Source organism: Podarcis pityusensis, assembly GCF_964106645.2.
Source record: "Podarcis pityusensis genome assembly, chromosome: 8".
Lineage (NCBI taxonomy): Eukaryota > Metazoa > Chordata > Lepidosauria > Squamata > Lacertidae > Podarcis > Podarcis pityusensis.
Window position 1 is genome coordinate 32,684,782 of NC_138033.1, and position 21,991 is coordinate 32,706,772.

A 21,991-nucleotide genomic window follows, 5' to 3' on the forward strand; every position below is an offset into this window, starting at 1 on the left:
GGGCTTTTAAAAGTTGGGAAGGTGGAGAAACATGTGAACAGTGGGAATTTATTTCATTAAAAAATTATACACTGCTTGATTGTAAAAGCAAACAAACCTCAAAGCGGTTTCCAAAAAAAGATAAAACAATTTATAAAAATATCAGTGAGAAAATTTACAATAATTTAAAACATCCAGAAAGCTAAAACCTGCACCAACTTTCTAAAGATCTGGGTAGGCTTGTCTAAACAAGACTATTTTAGCAGTCACCAAAATTATATAGCAAAGGTGCCTGCCTGATGTCACTTGGCAGGGAGTTCCAAAGTGTAAGCGATGCTGCACTATAAAATCGAGTGCTTATACATGAAGAAAGGGTATTATGTTGCAGATGTAACCATGCCAGTTCTGCCAATTGGAGGCCGCAGACCCCAAACACGGCATGCAGAAGGTTCAGGCCCAGGTTCAGTCCCAAACATCACCAGTCATAGCTCAGGGAGCAGGGCGACAAGAAATGCTTCCCATGGAGACATCCTGGAGAGGGAGGAATGGGAGGAAACTGAAGAGTCAGGAGGAGGATGCTGGGGAGGTCCTATCAGGCTGGGGGATGAGAAGCTGAGCAGGGAAGAGTCCCAGTAGCCTGGATCGTGGTAGTCCAGATCCAGTGGAAGGGTCTCTAAATTGGAGATCTCTGCCATGCCTAAGCAATTTGTGATCTGCTGACCCATGTTGGGATGCTACACAGATTCCATAAATAAAACCTTTAGAACTTCCATTTGTGGTGATAGTTCAAGTTTTGAGTCTGGTGATAAGAGCCAGGACATCCCCTCTCCCCAAAACCATGGAGAGCTGCTGCCAGCCAAGAGGCCTCATAAGGCAGCTTCCCATGTGCCAAGGCACCCTCTGGATACTTGTGAAACCCTGGGCAAGAGCTCAGATTATGACAATGAACCTGGCATACAATTATGCTGCTTTCTCTGGATGTGGCTCAGCTGCCTTCATCTCTGACTACTGGCAATGCTGTCTAGGGCTGATGGGAGTTCATTAATACCTGGACGGCCACAGGACGGCCACTCTATGCTATCAGTTTTGGGGGAAATCCCATGTGCCTAGGCATACACCACTCTGGCTCAGCCTGGGTTCTGGTGAGCCCCACCAGGCTTCGAGTCAGCAATGGACACCCCCCACTCTGGGAACTCCCAGCCCAGTCATTGTGACACACCACTCAGGATCCTACAGCAAAGGTGGGTCACTCTCTCTCTCTCTCTCTAAATATATATCTCACTCAAGACAGAATCAAAGCAAGTATTTTGAGATTCTGTACCTCCCTGATCACCCTTCCATCCCAGTAACAGTGATGCACCCAGAAGAGGAAAAGGTTTTCTAAAATATTAATTAGAGAGTGATTTGATACCTCTCTGGACTGACTGGCTGAACAGACTCACACATCTCCTTGGTGATTTCTTTTTCTAATAATAGAATATAAATTTACTCTCGCTGAATTCCAGATGCACATAAAGGAAACACACAGAAGGGAAAGGGGAGAGTGTTAGCCGAAACTACTCCGGGCAGAGTTTCAAGAGGGGCCAGAGCTGAGTGCAGGAACTTTGCATGCACGCAGTCCCAAATTCAAGCTCCAGAATCCCCACTTAAATGGATCAAGTAACAGGCAGGTGGGTTTTTATTTTTTGTTTAATGGGCAGCCAGACTCAAATGGGCAGTCACGGGGGGGAGGCAGTTCAAAAAATTCAAGTCATGTATGTATTATGTCAGGTGATACAAAAACTGACAACAATGCAGAAGGTAAATTAAGTGGCGTGGGCTGCCCTGGAGCCCATTTCTTCTTTCCCCACCCCCAGAAAACACCCTCCCCACAGGCACCATGGCTGCTCTTTCTCTGCAGAGTATTCATCAATGTCTGTACCCAGGAAGGAAATAATTGCAGGGAGACCCCTTTCCTGGCAAGTCATATGAGGTTGCAAGTATTATGATAACGGCGGTGGTAATGCCAGAAATATCCAGTGTGGCATTCTTAACAGAGACCTTACTGGAGTAAAGCAACATGAAACATTTGTGCCTGAAAGCATAATCACAGCACAAAATTATCCAATCTGAGCTTTGAAAAGAGGTAAATCTCCCATCTAGATTTATCACGGTAACAAGAGTCCCCAGCATATTGACCTCTAAGAGGCACTTAGAAAGTCTGAGTTCTCAACTCTCTCTTCAAGATCCCTCTTCATTCTAGATGCCAAATTGCCAGCTGAGGATTTTCTTCCACTCTGTGTAGGCTTCTAAACATCACTGAAGGAGACTTCAGCAGAAAAGCACGTGCACACACACACAAGTAAAATGCACTAGTGTGTTGTAGTGGTGCACACTTTGCATTCAAATTATAAGCACACAGCACTGAGCAGTTTGAAATTTTGCTTAAAAGAAGCCCTAGTAACAGGTGATGAGAAAGTGTGTGTCCCGTCCCCATCCAGCTGCCAGCCAGAGTGGATGACGCTGGGTCAGATGAACCGATTGCTCAATTCAGAGTAAGGCAACTTCATGTATACACAGGGAAACGCTTGTAGCTCAGTGAGAGAGGATGGTCCTTAATGCCTTCAGTTTTATCAGGTGGCAATGTTAGCAAATGCCTTTTTTCTGAGGCCTTGGAGGGATGCCAGTGCTACTGGGAGGAAGAAATGCTGGACTAGAAGGTTGACTCAGGATAAGGCGGGTTCAAGATGATTTAACACCTTGCATATGACAGCATGTGTCATACATCTTATCAGGAGAGGGTGGGGATTCTTTTCCCCAGCTTCTCCTTTTGTAAAAAATAAATAAATCAGAATACCTGATCCTTAACACCCATGTACAGCCTATGCGGATTTCCAGAAACAAGTAACAAGACTAACGATCTTATGCTAACAGCATAATCTGTTACTGGAACAGAGGAAGACACAGACACTAACTGCAAAGGCTTACTTTGCCCCCAACCCAGTCTGAGGTGGGAGGGCAGGAGGAGGGAGTCATTCATTCTCTAACTGCATAGCCCCACCCCTTTTATCTACATAGTTCCAGGCTGGGCTCCATGTCTTAAAGCCGTTTATATATCAACAGACATGATCAAGTTTTTCCTGGATTGTACCACTTCAGGCTACGGGGTGGGGAGGAGGCACCAAAAGGTACAAATGCTCCCTCGTGAGCACACATATATCCCTGCCGGCCTGCACAGAAAGGACAGCTCAGCTTAACAGCTTCTGCAGTATAAAATCCTTTAAAAGAACCTCCCAAATCTCGTTGAAAAATGTTTAATTAAAAAGATACATCAAAAGGCTGCAATCGTTTCATCCACCAAACAGGAATAAAAATATTAACATGGGGAGGAACCATATTTTAAAAAGAGAGTTGTGTTTATATTTGCAGGAAGGCAGGAGTAAATGTGTCTGGTGCTGTCAAGGGCAAAGTAGTGGGGGCTTGGGGGAACATGCAATGGGTGGAGATTTTTCTTAAAGCGGTATAGAAATGAAAATAAAATAATCATCATCATCATCATAATCATAACAATAGACGGAGGCACACACACACCAACTGTGTGATACCATCCAAGGCTGCTTCCACACTGGGCATTTACTGTGGGGAAGCCACATTTTGTTCATCCCCGACCTTGTGCTTTCCTGGCTAAGCTGTCTTCCCACCAAATACCCGTGCAATCCCCCACCCCATAGGAGGCTGCTCACACTGCTATTCCGGCCAGTCAGATTCTTGCCACTTCCCAGTTTGCTCTAGCCATGTCTTTTTTCTATGATCTGCCTCACCACTCTAGAAATCAACTCTATCACTTTAACCCTTTCTTGCCTTCTGACCCATTATTTCTCCTTGCCGTGGTACTGGAATACCTATCGAAAGTGGAGGGAGCCCAGGCAAGTAAACCAGGCTGTATGGCAAGGGTGAGAAACTTTTACAACCTGACAGCGGCGTAGCGTGAGTTGTCAGCACCCGGGGCAAGGCAAGTAATTTGCGCCCCCTAATCCGGGGCAAGGCAAGTAATTTGCGCCCCCCCCAACCCCTAACCTGCCGATCTGAGTCGAGTTGCTGCTGGCGCTGCCGCCCAAACCACGCCACTTGCCCGGAGGAGGAGGGGGGCAGAGAGGCGAGGAAAATGCAACATGGCCCAGCAGCTGCAGCAGCAGCAGCGGAGGCGGGGCTGTGAGGAGGGGCTGCCTGGCACGTCCTCCGCGGCCCTGACGCGCGGGGCTGAGAGCCGCTGCCTGCCGGACGCCTTCAGCCCGGGCACGCGCACAGCTCGTCGGTTCCACGAGACATGGGGCTCTGCTACAGCCTGCGCCCGAGGCTCTTTGGCGACTCCAGAGGCAGCGAGCGCGCCCCCCCAGATGTTGCGCCCGGTGCGGCCGGCCCCCCTGGCACCCCCCACGCTACGCCACTGCAACCTGAGGACCATATTCCCTTCCAGTGGCCACATTATTAATCATTTATGCATAAATCAACTTCTACACAATTGTCTTAACGTCACGTGCAATTTAAACAAAAAGAAGAACAAAACAATTTAAAACACAAAGCAATACAAAATAGACACCCACGGCAGAGACATCTGCATCCAGCTGGAAAAGTTTGTCAGGATAAAAGCTGTCTTCAATTGTTTCCGCAAAGTGCAAATAGTGGCAGCCTGTCATATCTGGACAGGGACAGCTAAAAGACCTGTTTTGAGTTACTGCAGAGGGGGCACTTACATGTTTGTATCAACACCTTGAACATGCCAGCAGTGGGTGGGAAAATGAGCAAAAGTGGGCAGAGAAACTAAAGATACTTCTACCCTTGTACAGTAGCCTTGTACAGTAGCAAGCTAGAGCCAGCGTGTTACAGTGGTTAAGAGTGTTGGACTGGGACCTGGGAGACCAGGGTTCAAATCCCCACTTAGCCAGGATGTTCACTGGGTATGACCTTGATTCAGTCCCTGCCTCTCAACGTAACCTACCTCACAGGGTTGTTGTGGGGATTGAATGAGAAGGAGGAGAACTGTGTATGCCACTTCCTTGGAGGAAGAGAAATCAAGGAGGGTGTGTGGAGCAGGGTTGGTGAGGGGCGTAGCCAGAGGAGAGAGGGTGTGGCCTGACAGATAGGCTAAATTTGGCTCCCCTATCCTTGCTATAGGGATGCGGGTGGCGCTGTGGGTTAAACCACAGAGCCCAGGTCTTGCTGAATCAGAAGGTCGGCGGTTCGAATCCCCGCGACAGGGTGAGCTCCCGTTGCTCGGTCCCTGCTCCTGCTAACCTAGCAGTTCAAAAGTACGTCAAAGTGCAAGTAGATAAATAGGTACCACTCCGGTGGGAAGGTAAACAGCGTTTCCGTGCGCTGCTCTGGTTCGCCAGAAGCAGCTTAGTCATGCTGGCCACACGACCCGGAAGCTGTACACTGGCTCCCTAGGCCAATAAAGCGAGATGAGCGCCGCAACCCCAGAGTTGGTCACAACTGGACCTAACGGTCAGGGGTACCTTTACCTTTATCCTTGCTATACACTATTGGGAGGATGCAAAAAAAGTAAAGCCCTATACCAGGCACCCCCAAACTCGGCCCTCCAGATGTTTTGGGACTACAACTCCCATCATCCCTAGCTAACAGGACCAGTGGTCAGGGATGATGGGAATTGTAGTCTCAAAACATCTGGAGGGCTGAGTTTGGGGGTGCCTGCCCTATACAGTACAGTACAACACACAAATCAGCCTTCTCCTCCAAGAGGAGGCTTTCCTTGGGAGCCTTCCACCGCTCCCTCTGGTCTAGTCTATCTCCCTCTCCAGCAGCCCCAGAGAAACAAACTCTGGGATGCAGGTTCTCCACCCGTTCCATCCTCATAGCTTTAGCTTCTTAGCGTTTAAGCACTGTTTAAACACAAACGTCTTGCATCCCTATCCCAGCAATTTGGCTGGGGGCCCTGGAAACTTGGATTGCTTTGGTTTAAGAGTGCCGATATTGCCCCAGAGGCAGGGGGAGAGAGTGGGGAGTGGTGCAGTGTGAGGATTCCAGTGCAATATTAAATAAGTACAGCTCCCCCTCCCACCCCACCATGTCAATTTCTTTTCATTTTTTTTAAGTACAGTGTTAAGACTCCAGAGGTTTCTATACAGGATGCTGGGTTTGCGCTGTCGGAAAACAGGAAGCAGAAACTGGAAGAGCAACCAGATTTTCATTTGCAGAAAAAGTAAATAAAGCACCGTCCCAAAAGAGTCACAGCTCAGCAGCCTGGAACGGTCCCATCCAAGTGAAGAAAAGTTGCAAGGAAGCGAGGAGGAAACCCAGAGCTTAGTCTGAGCCAAGGCTCAGCAGAGCACAGCCCAGGAACCAATTGACGATGCCAGGGCTCAACCCTGCAGCACATGGCAATGAGAGAATGCCCCTGAGCATGTGCAGAGTGATTCCCCACTCATCAATGAGCAATCACAGGATTGGCCAGTCTGATTTCCAGAAGTGCCTAACAGGGAGATGCAAGTCTTTTAGAAATTAGTCAGCCAACTCATGGAGTTGCGTACGCCAGGAAAGAAACCAACCCTTACGATGTACTGAACCATCACTTCAACCACAACCAACCCCCAGCCGAACAAGTGGGTCCTCCTAATCTGGCATCCTGCTCCCCACAGCACCCAAGTGGATGCCTCCAGGAAGCCCACAAGCAGAGCAGGGAGGCAACAGCCCTGCCCTATTGCTGCCCCATAGCAACTGGTTCTTAAAGGTACACAGTCCTGGAACATGGAGGCTCTACATAACCATCATAGAATTGCAGAGTTGGAAGGGACCCTGAGGATCATCTAGTCCAACATTATAGTTAAAAGTCGTGGAAAGACCTCTCCTCCATAAATAAAACTCCCAGACCTTCCAAGTGACCCTATTTTCCAGGGACGTCCCTGATTTAGAGAAACCGTCCCACTTTCTGATTTGATCCCAGAATGTCCCACTTTTCCACAGGATGTCCCTATTTTCATTGGAGAAATATTGGGGGGTATGGAGTTATCTGATCCCTGAGCTGTCTTTTTTTAAAATCCCTATACGGGATTGCATTCAATGTTTAACATTTTATTACGTTTTTATATATGTAGGAAGTGACCCAGAGTGCTAGGGCAACCCAGTAAAATGTGTGGGGTACAAATAGTAAAATTATCATTATGGGATGGGACGTCACTATTTTCATCAGAGAAATGCTGGAGGGTATGAAGCCCCAGTCGGGTCTACAAATTTTGCCTGGACTCAGTGGCCACAGATTGCTGGGGGGTGAGGGGAGAGAAAGAAAGAGGGAGGGCTCCCTGTGTTATCAGCTTTTCAAAAATATGTGACTCTTGTGGCACAGAAAACTACATTACAGTTGCTCCATGCAGTTGCCAAGATAAGGTCGCTGGTCACCACGGATGACCTGGCAACTTTAGGGGAGAACTCCTGGTCCCAGTGCCTGTGAGATAATTGGAGGGAAACCACCCATTTTACAGATGGGCACAGTACACCCAATTTCTCCAAATAATCGGGATCTGAAAGAGGAGCCTTTTTCAGACTTAGAACGTAGAGCAGCAACTCTGAATCCAGGTGCTTGGAGACCAATATTTGTTTGTCTCTGTCTCCCACTCCTTTTTGCCTTGGGAGCATCACTCCCCATACAAGTTCGGGGAGGGTGTGTGCAGTCTTCTCCTTCTCATGCTGCAGTCTTCCTCCCTCCCTCCCTCCCTCCCTCCCTCCCTCCCTCCCTCCCACAAGAGAATAACTCCTGCGCCTACTTTATGAAAGGAGTCCAAAGCTCTTTGACAAAACAGCATCATTCAGGTTAACCTGGCACCAGGGCAAAGCTACATGGTAATTTAGCAAAAGCATCAAGCTCAACAGTTTAATGAAAGATAGAAGCCAACGATTCCAGGGCCCCTTGAAGTAAGAGATGAAGGAAACAATCCGGCCGCTTGTGGGAAAGGGACAGTTTGGGGGTTTATTCTTTGTGACTCAAGAAGCACATCTTTGGAAGCACACCTGCTTACTCAACACTGCTCCAGAGCACCATGGAGTTCAGAGGAGAAACCAAGACAATTGTGCTTAGAAGAGATAAAAGGGAAAACGTACAAGAACCTGTCAGATCTGTTGAGCTAAAATGAGTATATATACCACAAGCAGCGACCAGTCTTTGAAAGAGCCATTCAAAACACGGTCTGCCTGGGGACACAGGTACCAGCAGATAGAGTTAGACCAGGGCCTCTGCTCTTCACATCAACACTCGGCCATGATTCCCACTGAGAAGCCTCAAGCAGCCAGTGGCTTCCCACACCAAAACTGGCCAAAGGCCTACCCTGCAAATATAAAGGATCTCAGGTCTGCAAGGCTGCTTTGGCGAAGCCACACCCACCTGCCATACACAATAAGACATCAGGTGTGATAGGGTGGGTGAACATGCAGGTGGGCTAAAGGGGGGATTGCAAGCACTGCTGACTGGCAGCACCTGCAAAAACCCCATACATGGCGCCCTGTGGGCACAAACATTCAGCTGATCATACATGGGGGCTAAAAGGGGTCACCTGACATCATTGTGAGGTCAGGTAATTCGTCAACCTTGGCCTGTGAGGGCTGGGGAAAGCAAGCTGGATCCAATTCTCCTGTCCTGGCCTACCTTCAAAGGGTGGTTGTGAAGGTTTCGTGCACAGAAGCATCTCTTTCTCTTATTGGCTGCAGTTTGTTCCTGCTGTAACATCAGCAGCGAACGTCACGTCTGTTCTATTTGCCCAAGAGGATGTGTGCTTGCAATTTACTCCGAAGTCACCAGCACCATTTTTTCCATCAGGCAAAGAGAATCAGCAGTGAACTGGCACAGGACCTTCCAGCAGTTAAGTCAGACCCAGGAAAACCAGAGACAAGAATCTAGGCCAGCTTTTGCCAATTTTGTGCCCTCTAGATGCTTTGAACTAGCATCATACGGCTGTGTTGCCCAGGGCTGATGGTAGCCATAGTGCAAAACATTTGCAGGACACCAGGTTGGTGAAGGCTGGTCCTAGCTGATGTCCTGGGAAGAAAGCCTTGAAGAAATCCACCCCAAATCAGTAGCGTCTCAGTCTGGAGACAAGGAGCTCGCAGCCCAGCTCACTGTGCACCTGTTCTCTTCTGCCATCACTCCCGGTTGATTTCAAAGCAGCCCCAATTCTGCAAGATAAATCTCACATTCACTTCTTTATTTTTATTGGAAAACTTTTGTGTTTAGTTCTGGGCCTACATAGCACAAGGTAGGCAATGGGAAAAGAATCTTCAAAAGGAAGTTAGCTCACTTGACAAGAGACACACCTGCCAGGATGTGCAAATCCATCAGCTCCACACAACTGGGCCAAGCTTGGGAGGTGTGGGAAGCCTCTCTGCTGCTGTGCTGGAGGGCTGGGCGTGTGGGGGCCCCACTGCGTTGCTTCACCACCAGCTCAGAGACATTAATCAGCCCAAGCAGAATTAATAAGCACAGCAAATCGGTTCCGCAGCCTGCCAAGCCAAGAGCCTGGAGGAGAGAGGGGGGCAACTCTCAAGCAGAGAGCATGCTCAAGGTGAGGTTCAGGAACATAGGAAACTATACTGGTTCAGACCATTAGTCCATCAAGCTCAGGACTGCCTACACAGATGGGCAGCAGCTTAAGGGACTGCGCTAGGAGTTTTCCCAGCCCCACCTGAAGATGCTGGGGAATGAGACTGGCACCTCTTGCATGCAGACAAGGTGCATCACCAGTGAGCACAGCCCATCCCCTAAAGAGTTGCTGCAAAGTAAAGCATAGAGAGGCATTTTTGCTGGCTTCACAAAAACCAGTCAACCATGTGCCCAAAGGGGATTTAGTAAGGAATTGTTTGTTGTAAGAAACCTTTTTGGCCCAGATTTCCTCCCTTAATCCTGCTCTCTTGTCCCTTGTTCCATTGCCAAACTTTAATACACAACTTTAGGCAAGAATTGGCAGTGAAACAGCGCCAGGAACCCAGCTGTGCAGAGGTACCAACGGCCATTGCACAACAAATTAATTGGGCATCCTGGCAACCCAGAAGGAGATTCAACAAGCCTGCAGGCCAAGAGGAAGAATCGTACAAGCTGAAGGGGGCTTAGAGGGTTTGTAGTCAAACCCCACAGCACAAGGCAGGGACACTCACCCACCAGCTCCACCCACACAGACCGCAATGCAGAGGCCACAAGCAGAGATCAGCTGCCGTCCCAGAGCATTGCCCCTACAGAGCAAACAGCTCCACATGGCTTCAGTAAGCCATGTAAGCAATTTGCTGCACAACAATATCTGATGGAATCCACAGCTAACAGAAGGAACCTTTTTTCAATTTTTAAAAGAAGTTTGCCAACAGAGCAAGACTTCAGTCCACCCTCATATCACAATTTGCAGGCTAGGGCTTGATCAGTCCAATCCATGTTCACGACCCACTTCTGTGGAAGAACAGAAGCAGCATGACACACCATGCAGAATCCTGCTTCCCAAGAACAAAGGTTCCTGGAGAAAACAAGCATCTAGCCCCTCCAGGTTGCAACAACATGCTTGAAAATTAAGTGAGCAAATATGTCTAGTGAAATTTCAAAAGCCAAAGAAGTTCCCAAATTAAGATTTCAGGTGGTTAGAGAGGACACCAGCGCCCTGTGGAGTTCCTGACAAGCAGAAGCAGAATTATGCCAAATCATGAAAACTGCAGTTTTGCAATGTAAGCAAATGTGCGTCTTTTTTACAGAGGGCAAAGAACCTAGCTTTCTAGTAGACACAAAACCATAGCCCCTTCCCACGCTGCCTACTGGGCCCCACTGGAGGCCCCTCTCTGTGACCATGCAACACCAGAAGCACCTTCACACTCAGTGAGGTTCAGCACTTAATTTGGAGAGGCAACGGAACAAGCCAATTCTCAGCGCTTTTGGTCTCAGGCCATCCAGTAAATCCGCCAGGGAGAAGAGATCAAAGGCTTTCTCAGTCTGCTCCTAGCAATGCACCTTCCCCTCCCAGAGCAAGCCACGCCAAGGCTGTCAGCAGGTAGGAATTCAGGCAGCATGAAAGGAGGAGGGGGGGCTGAGGATGAGAAGGATGGGCCACGGCAGGCGCCATCCCTAGAGGCAGGACGCCTCTCCTTCCCCAACCAAGACAGCCAAAGAATCTCCAAAAATAGAGAACAAAACATTCCCACTCAGGACCCAAGACTTCACCACCGAAGCAACCTGAGAACTTTCAGAAGACGGGGTATTTTTAGGGGTGCCAACAGAGCGACAGTCCAGCAAGGAGATGCTGAGGCAGTCCTCAGCCTGAAAGCTGTGCAGCAGGATGGACCAGCAAAGCATCTGAAGATGGAGGGACAGATGGATGGCTTCCTCTCTCACCACAAGAGTCAAGTGCAAAGGTATTGGCCTTTCCTATATTCCAGGTTGCGTTGCAACAGCCTTGTGCTGCAAGCACAGCTCACCCTGGAAGGCAGGCCCACGCAACTGGCTTCCCAGTAACCACAGCTCAGCAGTAGCCATGTGATGGAACCCAGAAAGCACTTAATAAACCCCACATTACACTCTTATCTACACCATCTGTTTATTCCACATTCATTCTGATTGGCTTGCACGAAGCTTATGAGGAGGTTAGGCCATGTTTGGTCTTTACTGACCATTCATTCCGACAAGGTAATTATACAATAATGAACACTCATCCTGATGTGCTTGCAAGGTATTCACCTGTCTTTCCATTAATTAATTAATTAATTAATCAATCATTCATTCATCCCACGCTCTTCAGTGCATTTTTTCCTGTCACTTTCCTAACTGCAAAAAGTCCAGTTTTTGTGTGTGTGTGTGTGTGGATTTGTTGTACTAGGACAATTGAGTCAAAGACACTTTAACTGCACAAACCTAGATTTCTGGTATGCACCTGAATTCCTCCCACACAATAATGAGATTCTGGAGACATCCTTACACTATAACTCCTTTCATCCCGACCACTAGCCATGCTGGCTGGGGTAGACATTGGCTACCTTGGTCGAGAGCACAAAACTGAGCTACTTATCACTCCCTCCAACAACAACGCAGGGACTAGCAAACTGGACAGTCAGCTGGAACCAGGCAAGGAGAGGCAGGGTGTATCCTCGTCACAAGAACACAATCATCCATCATACTTGTTTCCTCAACAGGCAGACCAAATAAGCCTAACATAAAATCCTTCAACATGAAGCTCTGGTCCCCAGTCCCCTGGCAACAGAGCTATTAAAAATATATATCCCCACTAGGCTTCCAGATGATCAGGTTAACCCTGCTAAAAGGCAATAATTCCCTGCAGAGCGGCCAAAGCATCTATGAAATTCCTTGCTACATAATGAAGATATTGCAACCTTCCCCAACCTAGTAGCCTCTAGATACTTTTGACTACAACGCCCATCTACAACAGCTATGCTGACTGTGACTGATGGGAATTGTAGTTGTTGTCGTTGTAGTCCAAAAGTTGAAGTCATCTGGTTGGGGAAGAACTGTTATTGAATGATACTGTTTTAGCGTCCAGTGGGAGGAGTTATTTTGGCCAGAATTTTGGCAGCCACCCAGTTCTAAGAATTCTTAGTTCATACAGAGTACCTAAAAACTCTTAAAGGTTTCTCTTTCTTCTCCCTCTCTCTCTCCTGGTGCATTGGACATTGTGTTTAACTTGGAGTGGAAAAACCTAGGTTCACATTCCATTTCAGCTGGTGTTCACTGGCAGGCTTCTGTCCCAGCCTAGGCTCCCTCAGCCCCCATGTCAGGAAAGCCCAAAGATGATATTTCAGTATGACCCAAAGTTTGAACCATCAGCATCCAGGATGTCATTTTTCAAGTTACAGGGAAAACGCCTGGCGTGCAAAGAACAGGCAATGTAGCTGCTCCACCTAGAACTGCAGCACTTAAAATACAGCTTCCTTCCCACCCACTGCTCAGGCAAGGTGGGAAAGGTGCTTCAACGCCCAGCAACACCAACCTGGGAGGTAGAAGTGCTCCCCAGGCAGGGAGTGTTGCCACTTCTTTAAGCAGAACAGGCCACTTGCTGCAGGCTGAGCTTCTGCAGGAACCAAAACACTCACCAAGCAAGACTTTCTCCTCCATCACCACAAAGGAATTGTGTTTATCATTGCAGGGCGAAATGGAGCACAGAGAGTTGGGAGGGGAAAAGGAGCAGCAGGAGCTTGGGGGGGGGGGGGGCGGGGAGCTCCAAATTGACTTGGTATCTAGCAAATAGCTAGGCCACTTCCACTTCACTGCAATCAGAAACATGGACATCTTTTCCTTTTCCAAAGGGCAAAAATCACAGACCGGTGTGACAACTGAAACTCTTGGGCAATATGCAGCAATGGGAGTTTGAATGACAGAAGCATAGCAGAGGAGGAGGAGATACCTTCTGGTATGAACGTTCTCATGATGTCATCGACATCAGGCCTCTCAGTGGAGAATGACTAGGCAATACTACCTCTGTGCAACACACAACCTTAACAGCCCAGAGGATCAGTGAGGCAAAAAAAGGACTCCTATTTCTTAGTCACCACAAAACCACTCAATACAGTACAGTAGACTCTCAGGTTGCAAACGTGATCCATGCGGGATGCACGTTCGCAACCCGCAGCGTTCACAACCCGCAGCTGCATGTCTGCGAACATGCGGGTTGCGATTTGGCGTGTCTGTGCATACACGACCGCAGAAACCCGGAAGTAACCCGTTCCGGTACTTCTGGGTTTCGGTAGTCCGTAACCTGAGAAAACGCAACCTGAAGTGTCTGTAACCCGAGGTGTGAAAGTATATGCAATGATGAATGCTGTATTGGATCACAGAGTTCAGTTTACAGGGATGCCTTGCAAATTGGCACAGTAGATGATGCCATAGCTTTTGATAATTTACCACACAGATACTCCCCCTCTTCACAACCACCCACTTTTCTCTCCCTCTTTCTCCGTTCCAATTTCAGAGCAGTACAGTTTACATCACGTTGCCTGGATTACAACTCATTTCTGGCTGGCTAGACTGGAGCAGCAGGTCCCCACAGACGCCGCTTAGCACGTGAACACAATATTATTATCCTCTGTCAGCAGAAAGGGAGACAAGGCTTCACAATCGTCTGAAAAACCTACCCAACTGGATTTCCATGCTGCCCAAGATCCAAGCCACCAGTATTTGCATGTGAAGAATGCTTTCTACCTCTACATCATTAGGGGAAACAGTGCAAGGAAATTGCACCATAAATGTGGGGTGCAGTGTCGATTGATTCCAGAGCACCCCAGGAACCTTTGGCCTTATATAGTTGCCTGCACACAGAAGAACAGAGTAAGCTGCCTTCTATCGAGTCAGACTTCAGACCATCTACTTCAGCATTGCCTACACAGACTGGCAGTGGCTCTCCAGGGTTTCAGGCAGTTCTTTCTCCCAGCCCTACCAAATGGTGCTATGGGGGATTGAACCCGGGATCTTCTGCTCATTCACTGAGCTATGGTGGCCCTTCCCCGAGGCTGTACGCCAGCCTCCTCTGCCACACTGCAGCAGATCCTGGGGCATGAGGCACTCCACATTTTGGCCATGTCAAGCATTTTGCTGTGCCCTCTTCAAGACCAGCAAAGGGACCTGCACCCCCAGAATTCACTCCCTTCAAAGTATTGGCCCCAGCCCTGTCAAGCCCTTCAAGGCTTGGGACCAGGGTACTTGGAACACCTACCTCCAAACATGCTTGCCTTTTCTCTAAGACCACTGAGCTATAGCCCTCCCCCTAAAAAAAAAATAAAGCTTCTAGTCCTCATGGACTAGATTTAAACTGGAAGCTGCCTGATCAAACCACTGGTCTATCTAGGTAAGGTAAAGGACCCCTGGACAGTTACGTCCAGTCAAAGGTGACTATGGGGTTGCGGTGCTCATCTTGCTTTCAGGCCGAGGGAGCCAGCGTTTGTCCACAGACAGCTTTCCAGGTCATGTGGCCAGCATGACTAAACCGCTTCTGGTGCAACGGAACACCGTGATGGAAACCAGAGCGCATGGAAACACCGTTTACCTTCCCACCGCAGCGGTACCTATTTATCTACTTGCACTGGTGTGCTTTCAAATTGCTAGGTTGGCAGGAGCTGGGACAGAGCAACAGGAGCTCACCCCATCGCGGGGATTCGAACCGCCGACCTTCCGATCAGCAAGCTTAAGAGGCTCAGTGGTTTAGACCACAGTGCCACCCGCATCCCTACTGGTCTATCTAGGTCAGCACTCTAACACTGAATAGCAATAGCTCTCCAGGGTTTCAGATGGGGAGTATTTTCCTGGCCCTGCCTGGAAATGCCATGGCAGATTGAACTTGAGACCTTCTACATGCAAAGTAGATGCTCTTCTATTAAAACTATGGTCCTTTCTTTTCCTGCTTCCACATTTACTTAAATATTATGTTCTGGCATGTTGTCTTTGTGAGACACACAGAGAAACATGCAACTACACAGCCAACATAAATATCACAAATAAATATAAATGTAAAAGAGTGGTGGGCCAGCTGTTCCTCTCAAGGCTGCTGGTCCAAAGGGCTGATCTGATGTCAGACCCCATAGCAATCAGTGCATAGCTCTGCTCATTAAATTAAAAGTGCCATATAAAAGTGATACAGAGAAGGAAGGAGCTTTCGTATATTCCAAAGGGGTGACTGAAAAAGAAGAAAGGAGAAAAAGTTACTCCTTTGCTGCCCTGCAGCTTGCCTCTTCATTTCCACAAGCATGGTAAGATAACTGCTTTGGGGCTCAGATGCACTCAGTGGTTTGAATTCTACACACACACACACCCCACATACACACCCTCTTTCTTTTGCAGGGTCACTTTCCTAAAGGCTGTCCAGAAGAGACACCCAAGCAGACAATGGTCCATGCCATGAGAAGCGCAGTTCTGGCTAATGTGACATGCTGGTTAATGAAAACCAATTGCCACCCTGGAATTCACAAGGGGGCTCAGCCCAGCTGGGAATAATCTTGTTTACAATGCCGGCCTAGCAAAGGGAAATTAATGTTTAAGCTGTAAAATCCATCCCCACCCCCTTTTTGTGTCTGTCTGTGCGTCTATGTCTCTTCCAAGGATATGTTCAGTCTTTGCTCTTGAGGGCTGTACATACAATGAAAGAGAAGCCCAATTTGTTAAGCTAAGGCCAAAGACAGATTTGCTTCTACTGGTGCTCCCTTCCCTCTTTCCCCTAATAATGCAAAATAGATTTTCCTGTCCAGAACAAGTTTGCCATTCATTTCCTTCCTCTCCCACCCCATAGACAATTCTGAGTCAAACTGTGTGTGTGTGTACTTGTCTAACTTGGCCTGAAGGTGAGAGTTAATGTTGACTTTCAGAAAAAGTTTTAACCTCACCAGACAAGTTTCAGCGCACCCTGTAACTCACTCACTTTCAATTGCCATCTGATAAGCCTGTTGTTTAAAGGGCAGTGGCTCACATCACCCAATGCCCTTTGCGTTACCAGCCTGCTAGATCTGACCGGGGATCCATCCAGCCCAGGATCCCATTCATGGCCACCCAGATACTCCCTTGCTCGGAAGCTCAAGACCAGGGCATGAAGGCATCAGGAATCACCATCACCTTCTCAGTGTCTGTCCCCATCAGCACCCGGTAGACAACTGTCTTAGGAAGATCATGACTTTGTCCAGGTCTTTCTTAAAGGAATAGAAGGCGCTTTCCTCATCTAACGTGGCAGAGAAATCCACTTATAATCAAGAGGAGCAGCAACTGCTGAAAAATTAATTTGAAGACCTTTTTTTTTTTTAATAAAAAAAAAAAAGCCTGCCATTATTTATTCAGTGTGCAGCATTTTACATCATAAGATAAAACAAGACAGGCACTGCACCCCCAGAAACGTACAGTCATCACCTCCCAATCTGGTGCCCTCCAAATGTTGTTGGATTACAACTCCAGTCAGCCCCACCCAGCACAAATCAACGGTCAAGGAAGACGGGAGTCAGGTTGGGGAAAACTAGCCTAAAGTGACAGCAGAGGTAAAGCTAACAAGATTGAAGCATGGTAAGACAGTTGGGGATTCAGCAAGAGAATTGCAGGGGAAATGGAAGATTTGAATATGGGCTAGGAGAGAGTTGGCACCATACAGGCCTTCTGGGAGCACACTGCATTAAGAGGAGGCTGAAAGGGATCACTGACTTAAGATTTACCACCAACAGCATATAAGCTTTCAGAGTTTGCAATGGGATGCTCCAACCCCACAACCAGAACGTTCAGTAGAAATTAGGCCGTCCCTTTTCTCAAGAAAAAGCAACCTAACTAGGCCTGGCAAATAATACCCCAGATGTTCAGGGACACCTAATCTGTGACCCTCCAAACACTGCTGGACTACAACTCCCATCATCCCAGCCCATTGGCTGCTGGGAAACAGAGTCCAAATTCAGGGGGGCACCTGGTTGGGGAAAGCTGTTTTATTGGAACTAGAAGCTATTTAACAGCAACCCTGAAGTTTGCTCTCACCATCTACGAAGAACACAAAGTTCTGAAGCTGGCAACTTTGTAGAGCGGCCACCAGATACTGTCTCACATGACCTACGTTTCTTATGCTGTTTTCCAGCACCCAGTTCCAGTCTGGACAGTTTGCAAGGTTGTTCTTAAGGGCGTTTTTCCTCCCTTGCACTATCTATCTTGAGAGTGACGTCTGATTAGGGAAGTGAGCTCCAGCAAAGTGCAACTGTGCAGTATGGCAAGGACACCAAATCAAGGCAGCAACCCAGCCAGTTTCCCAATGAAGAAAAAGAAGTCAGTTGAGTTCAGCAGTGATTTAGACAAGCAAGCACTCAACTCTCCAGCAGCAGTTTTAGCAGGACAAAACCTGTGTTTCATTGTGGATTTCCCAGTTTTTACTTCCATCCCCCAATGTTGTGAAGTCTCGATACTGAATAGAGAGCTATTCCTCACTTTTAGCATTTTTTTTTAATACAGAAGACATTTTGAACAGGTGAAAGGATTATAGTCATTAAGCCACCCACCCACCTGCCATAAGAAAAACTGTTTAGCAAAGCTATGCCTCCCAGGTGTATGGGGGAAATGGTTGGCTTGGAAGCTGCCTTGTGGTATCTTCCAGATCCACTTTCCCTCTGCACGGACTTCACCAATAAGACACAGGAAGCCGTTTTATACCAAGGCAATTCATTGCTCTGCCTAGCTTATTGTCTACACTGACTGGCAGCAGCTCTCCAGGTTCTCAGGGCGGAGTCCTTTCCCAGACCAACCTGGAGATGGGTTGGAGAACTGAACCTAGGGCCTTCTGCACATGCTCTGTGACTGAACGGCAGCCCTTTCAGCAAAGGAGACTCCCACACCAATATCCGCTTTGATCGCAAAAAAAAAATTTGACTCCCTTGTGCTAAGTTCCTTGACTGCACAATGCATATGCTTTGGACAGCCTCCACCCTACTCCCCAGGTGTTCTGGACTACAACTCCCATCAGCCCCAGCGAGAAGGTGATGGGAGACAGAGTCCAAAACACCTAGAGGAAAATCAGGTAGGAAGGGGAAGAATATACGGGTGATGCTAATAATGTACTGCATGCCTGCAGGGGCAGACAGACAGACAAGCCACATCAAGAAAGAAAAGCGTCTACATGGGAACGTGCACACCCACCGCCCGCCCGTGCAACCCACAAACCACACCAGAAATCACACGGGCCGCCACCAAGGAGCCTCGACAGCAACTGGCTTTTGAGTTCCTATGACCCCACCGCGGTTATCTGAATGGAAGGGCGTGTAGGCGCCTCGTCGTTGTTGCTTTAGCGGCAACAAAAGTTAAATGGAAGGCGTCATTCTCCGTTCTTCTAAAGAGGAGCAGCCAAGCGGGGCAGGGAGAGCTCCCGAGGCCCCGGGTGGGGCAAGTCCAGGCGCTCCTTTTGCGAGAGACCCGCACGCGGCTCGCCTGCGGGCCCATCAACAAAGGGAAAGCCGCTTCTGGGCAGCCCTTGGCTGAGAGGCGGAGGAGGACCGGGCCCGCTCGGGCATGGAAGGATGGAGCGGGAGGGGGCGCCGCCGCCGTCCTCCTCCTCCTCCCCCGGCAGGCACACACCCCAGCACCGCACTTCGGCGCGGAGCCAGCAGGCAGTCCTTTCCCGGCCATCCAGAGAATGCAGGCGAGGAGGCGCTGCGCGAAGCAGGCCGGCAAACAGCGTCCAGAGGCAGGAAGGGATCTCCAGGCAAAGAGGCTGCAGGGAGGAGCCAGCCGGACCGCGGCCGAGCCCTCCACCGCCAGCACCGGACCGGGCTTCCCCGTCGCCGCCGCCGCCCTCCCCGGCAGGAATTCTGACAGCCGGGCTGGAACTCTCTCCTTGCCCCCCCCCCCCCACTTTAGCATCCTTCGGCGCCTCCCCCGCCCAAGCATCCCTATTGCCCGAGGGGGCCCCACCTGGGCCGGGGTGTGGGTTTGTGTATGTGTATGTGTGTGTGTTATTAAGGCAGCCCGCTTAGGGAAGGGAAAGAGAAGGAAGAGGGGGGCGCCCGCCGGTGCCGCTCCCTTCTCCGAAGTAGCCGCGAGCCCACCTTTGTAGCGCTCCAGGACATCCTCGTAGGCCTGCACGAACTCCTTCTCCTGGCTGCGGTTGAGCGGCAGCTTGCCCGGCACATAGCCGGCCATGGCGCTGCCCGCCCCGGACCGGGCCAGACCAGCTGGCGGGCGGGCGAGCGGGCGAGGGAGCGGCGATCCCTTTGTGCCGAGCCTGGTGCCTGCCTGCCTGGCTGGCTGCTGGCTGCGCGTCGGGCGAGGAAGGCGAGAGGCGGCCGGGCGCTGGAGCTCCGCGGCGTCGGCGTCTCCCTGCCGCCGGCTCTGCTCCTCCTGCTGCTGCTGCTCCTTCCTTCCTTCCGCCTCGTCTCCTCCTCCTTCTCTTCCCGGCCTCCCGGCTCAGGCTCCACCCGCTGCTGTCAGGGAGGCCCAGGCCAGCCCCCGGCTCGGCGGCTCTCCTTCTTATTCTGCCGGCCCGGCAGGAGCCTGCTCAGCCCGGCGCAGCCCGAGTGGCGGCGGAGGCGACGCCCGGCGGCCGGCCGCCGAACTGCAGAGGCAGAGCGAGGGCAGAACCCGGCTGGCGCCACTTGGGGCGGATCCGCATCAGGAGCTGGGCTGGCCGGGAACCAGGTGCGACCACCGAACCCAGGGCCCCGAAGGCAAGGGGAAAGGCCCCGGGATGTCAGGAGGCCTCGAGATCCAGAAGAGAGGCGCGAGGAAACGGCCCGAACTAGAGGCGGAAAGGAAAAGAGGAGGACAGACTGGGACAGAAAAGCAAACTGGATCCGAAGAAGAGCAGAAGGGCGGGATGCAAACCCAGAAGGGGTTGGTTGGATTGCCCCCGCCCACAATCCAAGAAGCCTCAAAGCCCGGAGGGAGCGGGGACAGCCCACCCCCAAGTACCACCGGAATCCTTTCTGGTGAAAGAAACAGAAAAGGATGGGGGGCAGCGGACAAAGAAGTCAGGAACTCACCCCAGATCTAAATTTGTGGCAGGCCCTCCCTCTTCCTGATCCCAAGCCCTTTTGCTGCTTTTAGGAGGAAAGGCAACATGGTGCAACACTCAATGCACACCCACTCCAGTCCTTGTAGGTGATCAGGCTGTTGAATCTAACTTCTGCCCTGGTGATGTCCTCCATCACACCTGAGGGCTTGATGTGGCATATAGAGGTCTGCCCACCCTGCCCTCCTAGCATCCACCTCAACTTAGTCAAATGGCAGGGCTGATCTTTTTCAGCAGAACCATGCCCAGAACCCCACCTCCACGCCTGGCCTGGCCTTCACCAGCCCTGACAGCTGAATCTTTCAACCACACGCTGCCAAATCCTAACTTCTCACCTGTCCAGTTACGGGTCCCAAAAAGGCATCAATTCTGCCAGTCCTGCGGGGTCCCACACTGCATTGACACTAGAAGAATGTTCCAAACTAGTGGCCATGTCATAGTCCTTGCATGCTGTTGGAGTTGATGGTTGGTGCAAGATGAGGCCCCTTGAAGGATGAAGCCCCATCACAGAGCCCCAAAAGGCTGGGTTGCCACAAAGGCAACATTTGGGGTCTCAAATTTCAGCAGCGCCCTGTGCAACACTAACATTCACCCCCCAACTCCCATGCTCCATTCTAAAGCATTGTTTCGGCATCTCCTGCAGTGCCCCTGAGGCTCTGTGCCCAGTGTGACCAAACTGGTCATGCTCCCCTAAATCTGCCTCTGGCTGCCAAGAGTCAGAGGCATTCAGCGTGAGTTGTATGATGACATTTATTCCACTTTTGAAGTAGGCAAGTGTTTAGTCATTGGCAACCCAGTGCCTTCCAGATGGTTCCCATGGGCTGCTAGTTGTTGTATTCTTATGGACCTGGAGAACACCAGGTATTTCTGAGGTATGGGCAGCGGTAAACTGCAATCCTATGTTCACTTGCTTAAATTGTTTTCCCTCTCCCTTCATTTTCCATATATCTTGTCAAAACCTTCCTGAGCTTGGATCTGCATTGCAAACTGGCTCCTCCGGCTTTTTTCCTTGAGCAAACCTTGCACCCCATTGAAGGCATCCTTCACATCGCTGGTTCAAGGAGAAATCCACCTTGTTTCTCCAGGCACCCTGCAGGAGTGGCTGTTTTGCTACGTAGGCACTTTGTCTTAATTAATTAGCATCTTCCCAAACCAGGTAGCGTTAGAAGCTAACACTTCCTTAAGCCAAGGTGGGGAGGGCAGAGGTCAGTGTTGCTGCTGGTACTCCTCCATGGCTGAGCTTCTTGTGTCCCACCAAGCCAAAAACATTCCACCAAGAATTCAACAAACCTTCTGGGACAGCGGGGGGGGGGACAGTAAACAAAAGCAGGGGGCAAGAGTTGGCCAGTAAACAAAAGCAGGGGGCAAGAAAGGCCACATACCAGGCAGGTGGGCTGGAAGTAGCTCAGGCCTGTGCCACTGTTCACCCAGAATGTGATCAGTGCAAAAATAGATGTCTATGGTGGTCATGTGCAATGATCTGCTTTCGGTGAAGAGAATCTGTCATAGTTGAAGAGGGACCCAGCAACAAATGAACTGAAGAGTTT

General features: G+C 49.8%; 1 protein-coding gene across 5 annotated transcripts in view; it reads right to left on the reverse strand.

Annotated features, from left to right (window-relative positions):
* The window catches only part of MACF1 (microtubule actin crosslinking factor 1), a 292,958-nt gene that overhangs the window by 254,513 nt on the left and 16,454 nt on the right, over positions 1-21,991 (reverse strand). The window contains exon 1 of one of the 5 annotated variants that reach the window (XM_081018102.1): positions 19,483-19,633. The exons of 3 other annotated variants lie outside the window; for them this stretch is intronic. In XM_081018102.1, coding sequence (XP_080874228.1) covers positions 19,483-19,576 — 94 coding nt within the window. In that variant the 5' untranslated portion in view covers positions 19,577-19,633. Of the gene's footprint in view, positions 1-19,482; positions 19,634-21,991 lie in introns of those variants that run through there. One more of the 5 variants, XM_081018104.1, reaches the window with a different exon arrangement.